Source organism: Oryctolagus cuniculus, chromosome 3, assembly GCF_051225735.1.
Source record: "Oryctolagus cuniculus isolate XC-2025 breed Fujian yellow rabbit chromosome 3, ASM5122573v1, whole genome shotgun sequence".
In the NCBI taxonomy this organism is placed as follows: Eukaryota; Metazoa; Chordata; class Mammalia; order Lagomorpha; family Leporidae; genus Oryctolagus; species Oryctolagus cuniculus.
In genome coordinates this window covers 43,102,891-43,121,961 of record NC_142869.1, presented here as the reverse complement: position 1 = coordinate 43,121,961, position 19,071 = coordinate 43,102,891, and the positions used below count along the sequence as shown (strand labels likewise).

At 44.8% G+C, this 19,071-nt stretch overlaps 1 protein-coding gene across 8 annotated transcripts in view; it reads right to left on the bottom strand.

The window, feature by feature from the left end:
• ANKRD44 (ankyrin repeat domain 44) overlaps window positions 1–19,071 on the bottom strand; it is a 356,403-nt gene that overhangs the window by 152,792 nt on the left and 184,540 nt on the right. For all 8 annotated transcript variants that reach the window (XM_089330137.1, XM_051849306.3, XM_089330134.1 and 5 more), the window contains exon 4: window positions 13,075–13,145. Coding sequence is in view for 5 of the 8 variants with exons in the window: in XM_051849306.3 (XP_051705266.1) it covers window positions 13,075–13,145 (71 nt within the window). In the remaining 3 variants the exon portion in view is untranslated. The remainder of the gene's footprint in view (window positions 1–13,074; window positions 13,146–19,071) is intronic.

Sequence of the window (19,071 nt, the reverse complement as noted above, 5' to 3'; positions counted from 1 at the left end):
TTTCCATAATACAAGGGACATGGGGCTTGCTCTCTCCATTACTTCTCTTTGATTGCACTGAAATTTACAGTGATGGCCTGCCAAGTTGATGTACAGACACTAATACAATGACTCTTCAAAAGCTCATGGAATATGCATACTGTAAAGAAACTATGCATTGATATCAAACTATTTTTGCACTAAAATAGAACTTCATTAACTCCGTTTTCCATGAACTTTCTAAAACTACCCTCATATGTACCTTTAAATTAAAAGAACCCTAAAAAAGGGGTTGGCGCTGTGGCGCAGCAGGTTAACACCCTGGCCTGAAGCACTGGCTTCCCATATGGGCGCCGTTTCAAGACCCAGCTGCTCCACTTCCGCTCCAGCTCTCTGCTATGGGCTGGGAAAGCAGTGGAAGATGGCCCAAGTCCTTGGGCCCTGCACCCATGTGGGACACCCGAAAGAAGCTCCTGGCTCCTGGCTTCAGATCGGCACAGCTCTGGACATTGCGGTCAATTGGGGAGTGAACCATTGGATGGAAGACCTCTCTCTCTCTGCCTCTCCTTTCTGTGTAACTCTGACTTTCAAATAAATAGATAAATCTTAAAAAAAAAAAAAAAACCTAAAATGAACAAGACTTTGAAATCTTTACTTAATGTATGCTAAATTGATCTTCTGTATATAAAGAGAATCGAAAATGAATCTTGATGTGAATGGAAGGGGAGAGGGAGTGGGAAAGTTGGGAGGGTTGCGGGTGGGAAGGACGTTATGGGGTGGGGGGAAGCCATTGTAATCCATAAGCTGTACTTTGGAAACTTATATTCATTAAATAAAAGTTAAAAAAAAAAAGACTTATGCAAGGAACTCACAGACCAAGGATAATATTGGGGTAGGCATTTGGTGCAGTGGTTAAGTTGCCACTTGGGTTTGCCAGCATCCTGTATTGGAGTTCTTGGTTTGAGTTTTATTTATTTGAAAGACACAGTTATAGGATGGGGAGGAGCGGTAAGAGAGGGAGAGAGAAGGAGAGGGAGAGGGAGAGGGAGAGGGAGAGGGAGAGAGAGAGGTTGATTGATTCTATCCACTGGTTCACTCCCCAAATGGCCACAACGGTCAGGGCTGGGTTAGACCAAAGATAAGAGCCAAGAGCTCCTTCCAGGTCTCCCATATGGGTTCAGGGCCCCAAGGACTTGGGCCATCTTCCACTACTTTCCCAGGCACATTACACCAGGGAGCTGGATCAGAAGTGGAGCAGCTGGGACTTCAAGCAGCATCCACATGGGATGTCAGCACTGCAGGCAGCAGCTTTACCTGCTATGCCACAATGCTGGGCCCTACTTGACTTATGATCCAGCTTCCTGCAAATGCATATGCTGAAGGGCAGCAGATGATGGCTCAAGTATTTGATTTCCTGCCATCCACGTGGGAGACCTAGATGGAGTTCTGGGCACCTGGCTTCAGCCTGTGCCAGCCCTGGCTTTTGCAGGCATTTGGGGAGTCAATTAGTAGACTGAAGATCCCTTTCTGCTTCTGTCTCTCCCTCTCTCTGTCACTCTTTCAAATAAGATGAAGATAAATAAAAAATCAAAAATAAATATATTAATCACAATGCAAGGACAAACAATGTGAAATCCCAGAGCTAAAGCTTAAAGCCCAAATCACAAGGTAAAGGCAACAACAAATTTAATCAGATCTGACAAGAATTTGGCCCAAACTGAGAAAAGTCATCAGAATACTATTAGCTACATGGTTATGTAAAACTATGATAAATGATAAGACTGGCTCTAAGTTCACTGTGCCTTGAAATATTAGCTAGTTCATAAAGAAGACGAATAGATGAGATGCATATTTTAAGGATGCGTGCAGAAATATTTTTGCAGATGTATGTCCTACAAGGTTCGAGATAACCACCACAACGCAAGACAATAAAAAATAGTACAGTGTCCAGGCCGGCGCCGCGGCTCACTAGGCTAATCCTCCGCCTAGCGGCGCCGGCAAACCGGGTTCTAGTCCCAGTCGGGGCGCCGGATTCTGTCCCGGTTGCCCCTCTTCCAGGCCAGCCCTCTGCTGTGGCCAGGGAGTGCAGTGGAGGATGGCCCAGGTGCTTGGGCCCTGCACCCCATGGGAGACCAGAAAAAGCACCTGGCTCCTGGCTCCTGCCATCGGATCAGCGCGGTGCGCCGGCCGCGGCGGCCATTGGAGGGTGAACCAACGGCAAAGGAAGACCTTTCTCTCTGTCTCTCTCTCTCACTGTCCACTCTGCCTGTCAAAAAAAAAAAAAAAATAGTACAGTGTCCTTTTCACATTCACAGCAAAATAACGATACATGGGCACTGGAATGTCTTTGCCTTATGTGTGATTTTACTGTGCTGGTATAGATTCTTGCTTTGTATTCAACTCATGATAGGCTAACAAAAAAAGAAAATATACAGAATAATTCCACAAAACTATAATATTTAGATTTAAGATCAATGAATTCATGAAAAAATTTTATTTTAAAGGTAACAATGTTCCCCAGAGTGAGGGAGTCTAAGCGAATGCGGGAGCCAGTGGTGCGGCTGCACTTTCTGCATACCAGACTGGAGAAGTGTGGGCAGGAAAGGCTGAGGATGGGAAGAGAGGGAAAGGTGTGGCCCTGTACTCCAGGTCACAGGTGCACCTCTGGGCGGGGACAAGGGCAGCAAGCTGGAAGAGAAGCTAGCAACAAAAACAAGAAGGAGGTACCTTTCTCTGAAGGGAGGAGAGAACTTCCACTTTGACTATGACCTTGTCTAAATAAGATCGAAGTCGGTGAACTCAAAAGGCTTCCATAGCCTTGGAAACTCATGACTAGAGCCTAGGGAGATTACTGACGCCATAAACAAGAGTGTCAAATTGTTAAGTCAACAACAGGAGTCACTGTGCACTTACTCCTCATGTAGGATCTCTGTCCTTAATGTGTTGTCCAATGTGAATTAATGCTATAACTAGTACTCAAACAGTATTTTACATTTTATGTTCTGTGTGGGTGCAAGCTGATGAAATCTTTACTTAATATATACTAAATTGATCTTCTGTATATAAAGACAATTGAAAATGAATCTTGATGTGAATGGGAGAGGGAGAGGGAGAGAGAGATGGGAGGGGTGCGAGTGGGAGGGACGTTATGGGCGGGGGAAGCCATTGTAATCCATAAACCGTACTTTGGAAATTTATATTTACTAAATAAAAGTTTTTTAAAAAGAAAATAAAAACAAAACAAAACTAATGCAAGAGGAACGGGTTTTTGAAGCTGGGCAATCAACAATTAAATCTCCAAGAACTCCTTGTAATCACAGGGAGAATATTAGACTTTGCACAAGCTATGGCATATAGTTCCTAGCCAGTCATATTCTGACAGACATCTGTGTTGCATCTAAACAATTAGTGAAGGAAAAGTTCAAGTTCATTATCAGATGGGAGAAAAACAGAAGAGGCTAGAGTTGCTAATAAAACTCTTTTCCTGTGAACTTTAGGCAATTTCCTTGTGAGTGTCAACTTTACCACATTGTGCCTTTCATAGTAGCTATGTTTTATGGCTTAAAGACACCTAAGGAGAGCCTTGATTTTTATTTCTCTACTTTTGTAAAATGTTTCAACTTTGCCTTTTTTCATTTTTATTTCTATATCTGTTTATGCAATGAGTTGCACAGCTTTCATCTTCCTCCCAATAAGGACTCTATTAAGAAACATCTAGCGGGGCCAGCACCGTGGCACAGCCAGCTAAGCTCCTGCCTGCAGTGCTGAATCCCATGCAGGAGCAGGTTCATGTCCCGGCTGCTCCACTTCTGATTCAGCTCCCTACTAATTAACCTGGGAAAGCAGTGGTAGATGGCCCAAATGCTCCCACCAGTGTGGGAGACCCAGATGAAGCTCCTGGTGCTCCTGGCTTCAGCTTAGTCCAACCTTGGCTATTGTGGACATTGGGGGAATGAACCAGCAACTAAAAGATCTCTCTGTCTCTTCCTCTTTCTCTTTCTCTCTGTAACTCCCTTCCAAATGAACAAATAAATCTTTATTTTAAAAAAAAAAGAAATATTTGCTCTGCAAAGGAAGGGTTGTTAATTTCTAAAGATTAACATTTCTTAAAAAATGAGAATATAGCACCTTCAGTTATTTACATTTATAAACTCTGAAGTTTTAGTCTGCCAAACTGGTTGAAGACATTTAACAGAAATTAAATTTAAAATTTTAGCAAAATCAACACTTTAGTTTAAAAGGACAACTTCCTTTCTTAAAATTGCATTTCGCTTTCAAAAATTTTAACCCTGGAGGCTGTTTACCTTGGTTTTACAAGACAGTGATTTATGGCTATTTAGGAAATTTAAAAAGTTTACTTATTTATTTGAATAGATTTATTGAGAAAAGTAAGAGACAGAGACCTTCCATCTGCTGGTTCACTTCCCAAATGGCCGCAACACCCAGAATTGGAATGGTCTGAAGTCAGGAGCTTTATCCAGTTCTTCTTGTGGGTGGCAGGGGCCCAAGTACGTGGGCCATTTTCTGCTGCTTTCCAGGCACATTAGCAGACCAAGTCTCTTATCTGGGTGGCAGGAACAAGTATCTGAGCCATCACCTACTGCCTTTTGGGATGTGCATCAGCAGAAGGCTGGACTGGAAGCAGAGCTGGAATTTGAACTCAGGGACTCCAGATGGGATGTCCTAAGCAGATGCCCAACTAAAGCACCAAACTCCCATCCCTAAGTGTCTGTCTGATACATTTCCCTTCACCCACACAAGTTTCTTTTTCACCTTAGCAATGTCTGAAAGAGCAAACTCTGGGATATTAATATTTAGCCAACGTGTGATACAGGAAAAGAAAGATTTATGTGATTAAAGAATCATTAGGGGCCAGCATTGTGGTATAGTAGGTTACACCAACAGCTATGATGGGAGCTGGCTCCTGTCCCAGCTGCTTCACTTCTGATCCAGCTCTCTGCTATGGCCTGGGAAAGCAGTGGAAGATGGCCCAAGTCCTTGGGCCCCTGCATCCACATGGGAGACCCGGAAGAATTTCCTGGCTCCTGGCTTGAGGTCGGCACAGCTCCAGCCATTGTGGTCATCTGGGGAGTGAACCAGCAGATGGAAGATTCTCTCTCTCTCTCTCTCTCTCTCTCTCTCTCTGTCTCTTTCTGTAACTCTTTCAAATAAATAAAATAAATCTTAAAAAAAAAAAAAAAAAAAAAAAAAAAAGCTCGAGGCCAGCACAGGGTGGGTTCCTCTGAAGCCTCTGTTTCCTTTGCAATGAACAGATGCCAATGAGGACTCTGGCATTTCTCTTAAACGTAAGTATCAGCCCAGTGAGTGTTCAGTCTTGGGGCTGAGAGCCTTGTTGGATGACCCCTGATAGCAGACTATCCCATATAACAGGCACAGATAGTAGACTGAGGGCAGGAACAGTCATGAGATGTCACAGGGAGGGAACTGGGGAAGGCATTTGCAGTCACCTGGTTTCCACTCTTTGTGACTCTTTTTACAAAAAGGCTCCTGCAACTTTGTAATAAGAAGCAAAAAGATACTCCGAGGCACATGGAAAGGAGAAGAGATAGGAAGCATGTGTCTTAACAGAAACTCTCACCCTTGATATTGTTTTGCTTTCAAATGTGTGTTGCTTTTAAGGACACATAAATTACTCATGGAAAATTGACAGTTTGTGACCATACCTAGTTGTTGCAGGCCAAAGCAATGTCAAACAAGTTGCTCTACACAAGGGCTGGATTTTATACAACTTTCTGCACTCATCACAAAACCTCATGCAAATACAAATTGGATAGAATAAATACATATTTTTGCTATAATCACCAGAAAACTCTGTAGTAACCAGCAAGGATTAACAGGACATTTACTGTGGAGTACAAGTCTTGAAGGCTGCAATCTCCCTGTAATTGTTGGGGACTTTTACCCTATACCGATTATAGCAATTTCCTGTTTTGTAAAAACTGCATAAATAGGTACCCAATCAATGTGGTCAATGAGTGGGATTGTTCCTCTAGAAGCACTTAGCATCAAAGTAAACTCATCCTTTATTATCATAATCGCTATTAGAGAATAATTCTTCTAAGAACTAGTAATACAAAGGTGATTTGCAAAAAACTTAGGATAGGAGAGAACTCAAAGGGAATTATTCAAGAAATTCTGGCTTTACACATTAGAAATGATAGACACTAAAGCTCTCCCAGGCCCATCTCAGCACTGAGAAGATGGTATGCAGATGGCAGCCAGCAGATATCTGCACCCAACCATCGGTTTCATCAGAATCCCTGGCGTGAGGTTCTAGAACAGGTACTTTGATGAGCACACAGATGATTTAAATGGACCAGTAATTTACTTCTAACCAGGAGATTATAAAATCTTTCTATGCCAGGTAGGTTCTAGATAGAAATATATCTCTGTAATCATAAGATAATATAAAGTAGTAATATTCCAGTCTTTCATATAAGTTTTTCTTTTTTTTTTAAGATTTTATTTATTTATTTGACAGGTAGAGTTACAGACAGTGAGAGAGTGAGAGAGAGAGAGAGAGAGAAAGGTCTTTCTTCCTTTGGTTCACTCTTCAAATGGCTGCAACGGCTGGAGCTGTGCTGATCCGAAGGCAGGAACCAGGTGCTTCTTCCTGCTCTCCCATGCGGGTGCAGGGCCCAAGGACTTGGGCCATCCTCCACTGCCTTCCTGGGCCACAGCAGAGAGCTGGACTGGAAGAGGAGCAACCCAGACTAGAACTGGCACCCATATGGGATGCCTGCGATGCAGGCAGAGGATTAACCTAGTGCGCCATGGCGCTGGCCCCTCATGTAAGTTTTTCAATTATGTCTACTGGCATTTAGTCCACAGTAATGATATTTTTAGAGGAAAGAGGGGAACATAAATTTTAAAAATTTAAGCTATAAATTAAACGCTTTTCCTGCTTGGCTCTGGGAAAGATCATGATATCAACGGGATTTCTGCCTGTATAGATGCGAAACACAGACACATTTTATTAGTTGGAACAGTTTCACAGCAACAACACAAGCAGTTGAGCCTGCAGGTTCTGTGGTCCCACTCTCCTCCACCCACTGGCTGTGACATCTTTGGCACCTTACTTAACTTCTCTGAGACTCTGTTTCCTAAATTAACATTCCTGATATTCTCAATCTCAAAGGGTAGCTCCAGGGTTATGAAATGCACAGAAAGTCTTTGGCATGTGGCTTGGCACACAGTAAGAGCTTAATAACCTTCATAATAACAACACTTATATGGTCACAATGTCACACAATCCTCAATCTTACTTCCCAAAGACTGGAAACAACCAAGAGATAGCTTCTAGACAGGGAACTTGGAAGTTCTGAGTGATTCTCCTTTGATGCTACTCTCTGCTCATTACAGCAGAAAGGGCATGCATTCAAGGCCAGCTGCAATCACACTTCGGCCACAGTAGACCACGTGTCTGGTTATCTGCCGCAAACACGGGGTCCTCAAAAGCTATACAATGTATACTCTCAAGGCCCCACCGTGCCTTCCACCCAGTGGGCTTCAATAAACATGTGTGACACTTTCTGGTTTGTATACATTAATGCCTTTTCCCCTTTTACAAGAAAAAAAAAAAAAGGCAAAGAAGCAACAAGAATAAACTCAACAAGGGAAATATGAAATAGTTCACAACAACATTCCAAAACACTCTCTGGAAGCCCTAAACCTTGCTTATCTTTGTTACACATCAAGCAGTACACAACATGTGTCCCTAATATTTTGGTAGGAGTCTTTCTTCATCTCTTTACAGCCTTGAGAATAGTAACAGAAAAAGGAGAATGAGACCACTAAAGGCATTCGGGATCCAACAAAGAAACAATGCTGTTTGGCTCCAAACAGTTTCCAACCTGGGAACCCCATAAGTGCTGATGTGGGGAAGGGGTGGAAGGAGGAGGTTGTGGGACCAGCCCTGGAAGGGACCACTCAGTATGAACCTGGTCAGTGACAGAGCAAAGTCTTCAAGATACCTCTAGAACCCAGCCTCGGCTGGAAGATGTTCAGGGTTGCAGCCCTGTCTTCATCCACTGCTCCACCTGGAGCAGACAGACCGTCAGGCATAGACATAATGTTTAATCAACATTATGATCTGATGCTCCTGTTGCTACAACAGGTTCAGGAAATGGACATTCCTTTTCCAGACCCAGAAATCCCAACATAAATCTTGCCTGGACAGAAAGCAAGCTCAGAAATTCTGATTTACATGGATCAATTGTTGTGTGCAACTTTGAAACAAGTCCTGATTTGCAACTGGCTTAGCTGGCTTCTAGTGTTCACACTGCCACAAACAAGCCTCAGGTCAGTTTACTGTGCAAGCCTCAATGCTGATTACTGCCAGCATTTGGATGTGGGATATCCCTGTTCCATGTTAGCAGCAGAATGCAGAGAATTGTGCTATCTTCAGTCAGAAGCCCCATCTTTAATGAACCACTCAAAAAATAATTGTTTACTGACCAAGTACCATAAGAGAAATACAACACAAGCAATTGGTATGGCATTCATTTCAAGGAGTTTACTGTCTAGAAGAACTTAATTAAAATAGAATAATAATTTCTATGTACTGAGTCAAGTTAACTAAGTTGAACTATACTCCCAGAATTCCCTTTCCATGGGATGGGGTTCCTTTTTTTTTTTTTTTTTTTTTTTTTTTTTTTTGACAGGCAGAATGGACAGTGAGAGAGAGAGACAGAGAGAAAGGTCTCCCTTTGCCCTTGGTTCACCCTCCAATGGCCGCTGCAGCCAGTGCGCTGTGGCCGGCGCACCACACTGATCCGATGGCAGGAGCCAGGTGCTTCTCCTGGTCTCCCATGGGGTGTAGGGCCCAAGCACTTCGGCCATCCTCCACTGCACTCCCGGGCCACAGCAGAGCTGGATTGGAAGAGGGGCAGCCAGGACAGAATCCAGCGCCCCGACCGGGACTAGAACCCGCGGTGCCGGCGCCGCTAGGTAGAGGATTAGCCTATTGAGCCGCGGTGCCGGCATGGTGTTCCTTTTACAGTTGGCTACAAGACAAATCTGCACAAGTGTTGAAAAGTACAAATGAGGCCGGGGCGCCAGATTCTGTCCCGGTCGCTCCTCTTCCTGTCCAGCTCTCTGCTGTGGCCCGGGAGTGCAGTAGAGGATGGCCCAAGTGCTTGGGCCCTACAGCCCATGGGAGACCAGGAGAAGCACCTGGCTCCTGACATCGGATCAGCATGGTGCGCCAGCCGAAGCGGCCATTGTGGGGTGAACCAACGGAAAAGGAAGACCTTTCTCTCTGTCTCTCTCTCTCACTATCCACTCTGCCTGTCAAAAAAATAAAAAATTTGAAAAAAATTTAAAAAAAAAGAAAAGTACAAATGAAACCACAGCCTGACTGGTGTGGTGTGTCAGCTACCACTGCAGCTTGCATACTGTAACATTGATCGGCACTGTGGTCCTGCGTTGCCATGCGCAGTACTCAGTTCCATGTTTCCTGAGATCCTTCCTCATCTCCTTAGGTTTCTCCAACTCTTGGGCCTCATGCAGTGCAGCTTGGAGGTAAAGCGTGCAGCTCCTTCTGCAAATTGCTATGTCCATGATTTTGGAGGCAGCAAGACACAGACAAGAGTTCCTGTTTGTCCTCAGTCTCCCCCGTGTCACATCCAGCTTTTCTTTTCACCTGCAGACCCTGCTAGCCTCCAGAAACTGCAGGACCACACAGAATCTGAGTTGATAAGCTTACAATGCCTTCTTCAGGGACCGGCATTGTGGCATAACAGGTAAAGCTGTCATCTGCGAGACTGGCATTCCATGTGAGTGCCAATTCGAGTCTCGGCTACTGCACTTCCAATCTAGCTCCCTGCTAATGCGCCTGGGAAAGCAGTGGAAGATGGCCCAACTGCTTGGACCCCTGCCACCCATGTGGGAGACCCAGAAGAAGCTCCTGGCTCCTGAATGGCCCAGCTCAGGCTGTTGAGGCCATTTGGGGAGTGTACCAGTGGATAGAAGATCTGTGTGTTTGCGTGTGTGTGTGTGTGTGTGTGTCCCCGTAACTCTGCCTTTCAAACAAATAAATCTTTAAAAAGAAAAATTGTGCAGCTTACACAATTGTGTAAGGTCTAACTCCTTTAACATCTTACCCTATACCTCTTAAGATGGTTCTGTTTCTCTGAACTTTGCAACTTGAGAGATCAATAACCAACGTTCTATAAACAAAGAAGCTTTCAGGAAAGATAGAAATGCATAAGATTCTCAATGAAGAAACGGTTTTAATACACAGTGTGTAATCCCAGGGCTTACCAATCTAAACAGTAAACAGATGTGCCAGATCTCATGCTGAAATCATATATCCCTGTTGGCAAATATTAACAGCCAAATTCCAAAGCAGCAATCCAATCCTTTTCTGTCCTCTGCCCTTAAGCCTACTCCACTTTCCCCAATATTAGAAGGGGCATAAAGCAAAGGCACACAGACTACATTCATAACAAGGAGGAAGAGTGAATTCAAACCTCCGCAGCACAGTAATGCGCTTGGAGTCACGATGTTCACTGCACAGTCAACTCTGACAATGACAGAGACTCCAATTTTCACAAGAAACTTTTCAACTGCTCTGATGCATGTTAATATGAAGACATTCTCTTTCATAAGTGACCCTGATGATTTACAACTTGGGGTCTGTTTATTCCTGCCTGGCAAGACACCTGCAAGGGATTTTTTCCCCCAATAAACCTGCAGAGGGAGCTAGTTATCTGGAGATGCAACACACCTTATCGGACCTAAAGGCCAACCCATCATTGGGTTGACTGGACTCAAACACAGTAAAGATATGTAAAGAAAGTGAAGTGCTTGCTAATGGAGAATGGATTTTTGAAATGTTTGCAGTTAGAGAGCTAGCAGGGGTTGAGGTGCCTTGGAAGGGACATCTCGTACTGAAATCTCCTGCTTTTGAGTCTTTCTCACTAGACCACATGCTGTTCCCACTAGATAAATGCTTTCTCAGAGTAGGGACCCCAGATCTTACTCACCTTTTAGCTTGATCAATGAGTACAGTTCCTGTCATAGAGGAGGTGCTTAGCATTTTTAAAACTAAAAAGAGCTTATCCTTGTTAAAGAGGAGACAAATCCACATAATATTTTAAGAGACTTAAATTTATCAAAGAGCAAGTGATCCTAAAATTTGGACCAGAAAATACTCCTCTGTAAAGGAACTAGTCTGGTGAAATCATTGTTACCAACTCAAGCACACAACTGCAACCTGTTCTCCCAGATAAAACAGACATAAAATGTGGGACCTGAAGAAGATTCGAGGGGTGAGTACTGTGGCACATCGATTAAGCCCCTGCTTGGGACTCCTGCACCCCTATCAGAGTGCCTGGCATTCAGTCCTACCTCCACTTCCTGCTAATGTACCTGAGAGGCCGCAGATAATGGCCCAAGCACTTGGTTATCATCACCTCTAAGGGAGACCAAGGTGGAGCTCCCAGCTCCTGGCTTTGGTCTAGCCCAACCCTAGCTATTGAGTGATCTCCTACACCCATGCCCCATCACCAAGCCTTTCAAATAAATAGACACGTTTCTTAAGAAAAAAATAAAAGAAGATTCTAAATTCCCAGGTCCAGAGTGAATTAGGACTATTTACTTCTTTCATTTCATGTGGGCTATTTAGAAAGAGAATGCAACCAACCTTTTGAGGGCAGGTTGGGAGGGAAGTACTCAAATCACACAGCATAGCAAGAAATGTTATGAGCACTCAACTGTCACCCACTAAGTACACTGTGAAATTTCCAGACAGGTGCCACAGAGGAAAAGCTGGCGTGGATGACAGCCATGAACACCTGCCACTGCGGTGACTCATTCTCAGCCGCACCTCTTGCTCCTAAGGTACCTGGGGAGCATTGCTTCTCCAGCAGCAGGGCAGCTTCCCGTGGCAAACTCAACTATGAAGGCCAATTGCCCAATGCCAGGTGCCTCTGAGGTTAGACTCTCCTGTGTCCTGGGTGGTAGGCATCTCCTGTGACCTGCTCCCAGGTTCCCTGCTGCCCCAGAACCAGCTGATCCATTTACCACAGTGGCCATGACCATCCCCCCTGTCCCTGAGACTCCAGCCTGCATTTATAATGACAGATCATCTATTAGTCATCTACACTCCAATTTCCAGCATTCCAAATGAATTATTTCTTCAGTTCCAGGTTCATTGTGTTTCTGCAATGTATTGGGCTTGGGACACATCAAAAGAAAAGCAGACCCTGCCCTCACTGAGCTTATACTCGAGAAGCACATTTGCCAAACTTGGTGCTCAAATAGGAGTGACCAGGTCACTTGCTCTGTGTCTTGCCAGTCAATAGTATCAACGAACTCCTTTCTACCTCTCTCCCACAAGGTGCCAAATCCTGCGAGGTTTCCCTCCCAAGTTGTTGACTCCTCCCCTTGCCTTTATTTGGGGTCTCTTTTGGCCTCTTATGAGCACCCCTGCCTACAATCCTTATCCCCAGCCCACTTCCATGCTGTCACCACAGTCGTGGTACTGAAAAACTGATCTGAGTGTGTCACTCTTCTGCTGTTTCCTTTTTCCACTGCCCAAAGGATACCAGGCCCTCTGTCACCTGGCCCAGGCTCACCTTCTGCCACACCCTGCATTCCAATTACCTCTGAGTCCACTATTCATTTACTTCTACGCTTCTTGTTCTCTGACACATTTGTCCCCTGCCTCCGCCCTCCTTCCTTTTCTTGGCCTGGTAAGTCCTTACTCATTCTTTAAGGACCAGCTCAACTGACATCTCTTCTTGGAAGATCTCTACTCTACTGCTCCCTTCTCCAGGTCAATAGTGACATAGAATCAATGTCTTCCTGCTGTTCCTCCCTCCTCCAGACTGAAAACTCACTGACGTGAATGGCCACGCTATGCTGTCCTTCTTGGACGATCCCAGACGCCTCCTCACCAGCACAGTGTCCAGTGCGAAAGAGCTGCTCAAATAAACAGTTGCTCATTTCTGGTCACCCTCTTGCTTCACAGGTAAAAGCCATTTGCTCACCAATGAGGATTACTAATTCAGTGGAAAGAAGTCTTATTCTAAGGGGAGTAGGTATTAGATGAAATAGGTCATCACTCACTTCACTTCTGGAAGCAACCGCCCGGTGCAGAGGGGTCAGCCACATGTTGTCCTTGGCATTTACACGAGCTCCTGGAACCAAATAGCACACGTTAGAAGGCTGAATAGAAACAAGAGATATTCTGCTGCTATTAGTCAAATGCTGTAGCTTGCTATAATTTGCCTGATATAACCAACTTTTTTTTCTTTACATCAGTCATATTTTCTGGCAAGATTTGACCTGGGCTGTGGGTAGTAGCAGAAATTAGCTTTATCGGCCGGTGCAGCAGCTCACTAGGCTAATCCTCTGCCTGTGGCACCGGTTCTCCGGGTTCTAGTCCCAGTTGGGGCACCGGTTCTGTCCCGGTTGCTCCTCTTCCAGTCCAGCTCTCTGCTGTGTCCTGGGAAGGCAGTGGAGGATGGCCCAAGTGCTTGGGCCCTGCACCTGCATGGGAAACCAGGAGGAGGCACCTGGCTCCTGGCTTCGGATCGGCGCAGCGCCGGCCATGGTGGCCATTAGGGGAGTGAACCAATGGAAGGAAGACCTTTCTCTCTGTCTCTCTCTCTCTCTCTCTCTCTCTCACTGTCTAACTCTGCCTGTCAAAAAAAGAGACAAGACGAGACGAAATGAGAAGCCAGCTTCCATAAAGCTGTTGGGCAAGCTTTGGAGATTGCTCATATCTCTCTCACACTATCCGGCAACAGGCAGGCTCAAGCACAAGCCAGAACCTGCTCTCACTGTGAGATGTGCCTCACACTCAACTCCATGGAAGCCACTCACCATCACGGAACAGAAGTGTCCTGTGAATGGATTCACAGCACGCAGAGACCACCACCTTCCACAACACCCTCACAATCCTCCCTGAGAGCAAGCCCACCAGGGCTATGTCTGACCTGTCAAAACTTCCAGAGCAAGCTTCCTCTGGGGGTTCAGGGTTTTGACCAGCCTCTGGCCAGACACGGGATGTTTTACAACAGGGTGACAAAGCAGAGAAGAGAGAATATGTGTGATGTTTCAGTAGATACAATAAGAGAAGCCCATTTTAGCCTGAGGACAAGTCAGCAGGAAGGTCATGAGGACAAAGACTGGCGGGAGGAATCAGAGGAACTAGGAAGTCAGGCAGAGGAGAGGAAGCATCGAGGAGATGCTCAGGATCAAGGGCCGACAAAGTGAGTCCAGGGGAAAAGGGGCCGATTCATCTCTGCAAGGCCAGGGCTGGCTGACAGCTCTAAACCAGAAGCCCTTTGAAAAGCAAGCTAGTGTAGATGGAGACACTGGCTAAGAGAGGCTAACAAATCATAGAACTGACACTATTCTTTAACTGAGGAAGAACAAATACCAGCAGCAGCATTAATCACAGAAAACAAGAACCTGATCCCCCCCACCACCACCAATAAGAGAACTATTATGCCTCCTCTTGAGCCCTCATTCTAATTTCATTACTTTGAGATGGGGTCAGAGTCATGTTTCTTAAAAACTCACCAGGAACCACGGCTATTGTAGTATACTGTCAAGGTTGAGTGCCACTGATGAATTGTTGCTTCGCTTACCAAGGTTAAAGCGAGTTGCATTCTAATTCTGCTAACTCCCGCTTGTCCAAAAGGGTCCAAGTCTGCTCCCATGATAAGGAACACACAGAATCACTTTGGGTGGGCAGAGGCAGCAAGCGTGTCTGGCCTCAGCAACAGGAAGTTGTGGCTAAGTGCTCTGGAGAAAGACGAATGCGGTCTTGAAGGACAGGGGCATCCGTGGTCAGATGTGACTTCTGATTTCAGCAGCTCAACACCCAAGAGCTGCTGCTCTGTCAAGAGAGGCTAGCACCAATGATCCTCCGCCCACTTCACTCGGCTCGGGGCAATCACGTGAACAGGAAGGCACCTTGTAAATTGCAAAGGCGCTGCCGTGGCTCACTAAGCTAATCCTCCGCCTTGCAGCGCCGGCACACCGGGTTCTAGTCCCGGTCGGGGCGCCGGATTCTGTCCCGGTTGCCCCTCTTCCAGGCCAGCTCTCTGCTGTGGCCAGGGAGTGCACTGGAGGATGGCCCAAGTGCTTGGGCCCTGCACCCCATGGGAGACCAGGAGAAGTACCTGGCTCCTGCCACCAGATCAGCGCGGTGCGCCAGCTGCAGTGCACTGGCCGCGGCAGCCATTGGAGGGTGAACCAAGGGCAAAGGAAGACCTTTCTCTCTGTCTCTCTCTCTCTCACTGTCCACTCTGCCTGTCAAAAAAATAAAAAAATTTTTTAAAAAAATTGCAAAGGCCCAAGAAACGCTAGTGGTTCTTACTTGCAAGTCACCTCTAGATCTACAACTCAGATTTTCAAAAGAGGTAAAAGGCTTGACCCTTGTCCTACGAAGGAGACAGGAGACCAAGAACACAAAGAATCATCATCTCCTAGTTGCAGACAAGTGTCTTTTGAAACAAGACAAATCAAGTGCTAGAGAATGCTAGGGAGAAGAAACCCTGGGTGTGATTAAAAACAGAAAAACTAGAGAGTTTTCAAACAAAATTTCCACTACTAGAAACAAATGTGAGATTTCCTCTCCTAAATCTTCATTCCAGCCAAGTCCAGGAGATTATTTCAAAGTCTACCTTTCTGGTTTAGAAGTAAACAGCATTTATTTAGCTATGTCCTAGCACCTCCTCTTCCCATCTACTGGCAGCTATTCCACCTTTTTAAATCAGCCACCTTTTAGGCATTTTTTTTGGGGGGTGATAAATACATATAGTTGACCACACTGTGTTTATGCCACAAATCCATCCAGTAAGAAAAATCCAAGTTTGTTCATTACTTTCAGGCATTTCTTTGGCACTTTTGGCACAAACATCATTCAGATTTCACGCAATCCTAGAGGGCTGGATTCAAATCTGTTATTCAAAGTCGTTGGCAGATGAAATTTTCTGTTTTGAATTTTTTGTAAACTCAAAAACCTAACGCAAGAAGAAACCCAAATGACAAGACACATATGCAAAGATAGTTTTCAAAATTCATCAGGGCAAAGAAAATGCATGCAACATTAACATAACATTTCACACACCAAAGTGGTGAAAATGACAAAGTGTGACAATGCCAAGTGTTACCAAGGGTAGCAAGCAACAGGAAGATTTAACATACAGCTGGTGGGTGTGTGAATTGGCACAGCCCCCTTGGGAAGCAGTGCTGCATTATCTAGTAAAACGGATGATGTAAATGTGTGGCAAATCTGCCCAAACATATACCTCAGAGGAACTCACATGCACTGCAGCATATTTTTAACAACAGGAAGTTGGAATTCTAAATGTTGAGCAAGAGAAAAACGTATAAATACATTACTAGATTTGTACAGTGGAAAGCTATGCTGTCATGGAAATGGACAGACTCAGGTTTTTTTTTTAAGATTTTTTATTATTATTATTTATTTGAGAGGTAGAGTTATAGTCAGAGAGAGACAGAGAGAGAGAGACAGAGCTGGACTGATCTGGAGCCAGGAGCCAGGAGCTTTTTCCGGGTCTCCCACATGGGTGCAGGGGCCCAAGGACTTGGGCCATCTTCTGCTGCTTTCCCAGGCCATAGCAGAGAGCTAGATCAGAAGAGGAGCAGCCAGGACTAGAACTGGCACCCATATGGGATGCCAGTGCCACAGGCAGAGGGTTAAGCTACTGCACCACAGTGTGAGCCCCCAGACTCAGGTTTTGTACATAAACGAATGTATTAAAAATCAAAACACTAAATGAACAGGACCAGCACTGTGTCATAGCTGGTAAAGTAGCAGCTGCCAATGCTGGCATCCTGAATGGAAGCCGGTTCAAGTCCCAGCTGCCCCACTTCTGATCCAGCTTCCTGCTAATGCACCTGGGAAAGCTGCAGAAGTTGACCCAGGTTCTTGGGCCCTTGCTAACCATGTGGGAGATCTGGATGGAATTTTAGACTTCTGGCTTTAACCTGGCACAGCCCTGGCAGTTGCAGCCATTTGGGGAGTGAACCACTAAATGGAAGATACCTCAGATACCTCTGTGTGTGTGTGTGTGTGTGTGTGTGTCTGTCTCTCCTCTCTGTCACTCTGCCATTCAAATAAATAGTACAGTAAATCTTTTTTAAAAAACACTGAATGAACAAATCAAAATGCAGATTGTATAATACTAGTTACAGAAAGTTTTGAATTTTACAAAAACAATTTTGTTTATTGACGCATATATGTTAACTAAAGTGAAAAACATGTCTAAATGCAGATACAAAATCTGGACAGTGGTTGCTTCAGGTCGGGGGTGAAGTAAAGGCATTCAGATGGCTAAAACTGTGTCTTCACAGTTTCATCTCCTTTAAAAAACAAGCAATTTGGAGTCATGATTGTGCATTTAATCTGTCTGGAATATTTTCAGTTACTTCTCCCATGTTGTTTAGGAGAACTGTTTCCAACAGAAAACCACTTCTTGTTTCTCTGTCTGAACCATGTACACTTTGTAACATCTTAGTCCAGTTTTCCTAATTTGTTAATGTATTGTGAAAGACTGAAAATTTGAGTATGTCATGTCTATGATATTATAATTTGAATTGGTGGGATTCATGTAACAGAAATATTTGAAGACACTGGTATTGATATCCTCTTAAGGAAGAATTGCCTCCAAATTTGATGTAGGAAAGTCACTGGAATGACTTTTTAAAAATATGACAATCCTTGGGGGTCGGCGCTATGGCGCAGTGGGTTAATGCCCTGGCCTGAAGCGCCGGCATCCCATACGGGCGCTGGTTCTGGTCCTCACTGCTCCTCTTCTGATCCAGCTCTCTGCTATGGCCTTGGAAAGCAGTAGACGATGGCCCAAGTCCTTGGGCCCCTGCACCCATGCGGGAGACCCGGAGGAGGCTCCTGGCTCCTGGCTTCAAGTCAGTGCAGCTCTGGCCATTGCGGCCATCTGGGGAGTGAACCAGGGGATGGAAGACCTCTCTCTCTGTCTCTACCTCTCTCTCTAACTCTGTCTTTCAAATAAATAAAATATATCTTTTAAAAAAAGTGACAATCCATTGTTTTTTAGATTTTCAGTATGTATGTTAAGACATATGTACAAGGGGCCAGAGCTGTGGTATAGTGGGCTAAGCTTCCATCTGCAGCACCAGCATCCCATATGGGTGCTGGTTTGTGTCCCAGCTGCTCCTCTTCCAATCCATCTCTCTGCTAATGGCCTGGGAAAGCAATGGAAGATGGCCCAAGGGCTTGGGCCCCTGCACCCATGTCAAAGAGCTGGAAGAAGCTCCTGGCTCCTTGTTTTGGAATAGCCCAGCTTCGGCCATTTGGGGAGTGAACCAACAGATGAAAGACCTTTCTCTCTGTCTCTCCCTCTCTCTCTCTGTGACTCTGTCTCTCAAATAAATAAATCTTTTAAAAAGAGAGAAAGAAATACACACAAATTGAAATGTCTGTGTACTTATTATCAACACCAATAAAATCTCAGTTATGAACAGAGGATGGCAAAATGTTGCGATTTCTTGAAGCTCAGTGGAAGGTATATGGGTACTCATTATAGTGTTCTTCATACGTTACTGTATATTTGAAAGATTCCTCAACAAAATATTTTGAGAAAGCTATTGCATTTCAAGTTCTGTGTTTCTTAATAAGAGGAGAGGAAAATTAACTTTCAATTTTCTTACACAACTTTTGTTTTGCATTAGTGGCCTTTGATAGAAAACTCCTTCCCATCCTTTCCATACAAAGAGACCCAGTCACATAGCCTCCTCCAGAGTTTCCTTGAGCTCACTCTAGTGAAAAAAGAGAATAGAAGCAAGAATGGTCATTGGGTCTGCAGCTGATCTTGGTTGTGCAGTGTGACTTGCAAGGAAAATTTCAAGTTAAAGCTGTGTTATTGCTGGTCTTACTGTTATTTCTCTCTGTGCACTCATGCTCTCTGCAATCACTGTCACTGATACCAACGTAGACCTGTCCCAACGTAGAGCACCCCCCAAAAAAGGCAGGAGCACTGTGGGCCACACCTACCAGAGATGAGACAGCTCTAGAATCACAGGAAATCTTTTGCTATCTCTCTAAGT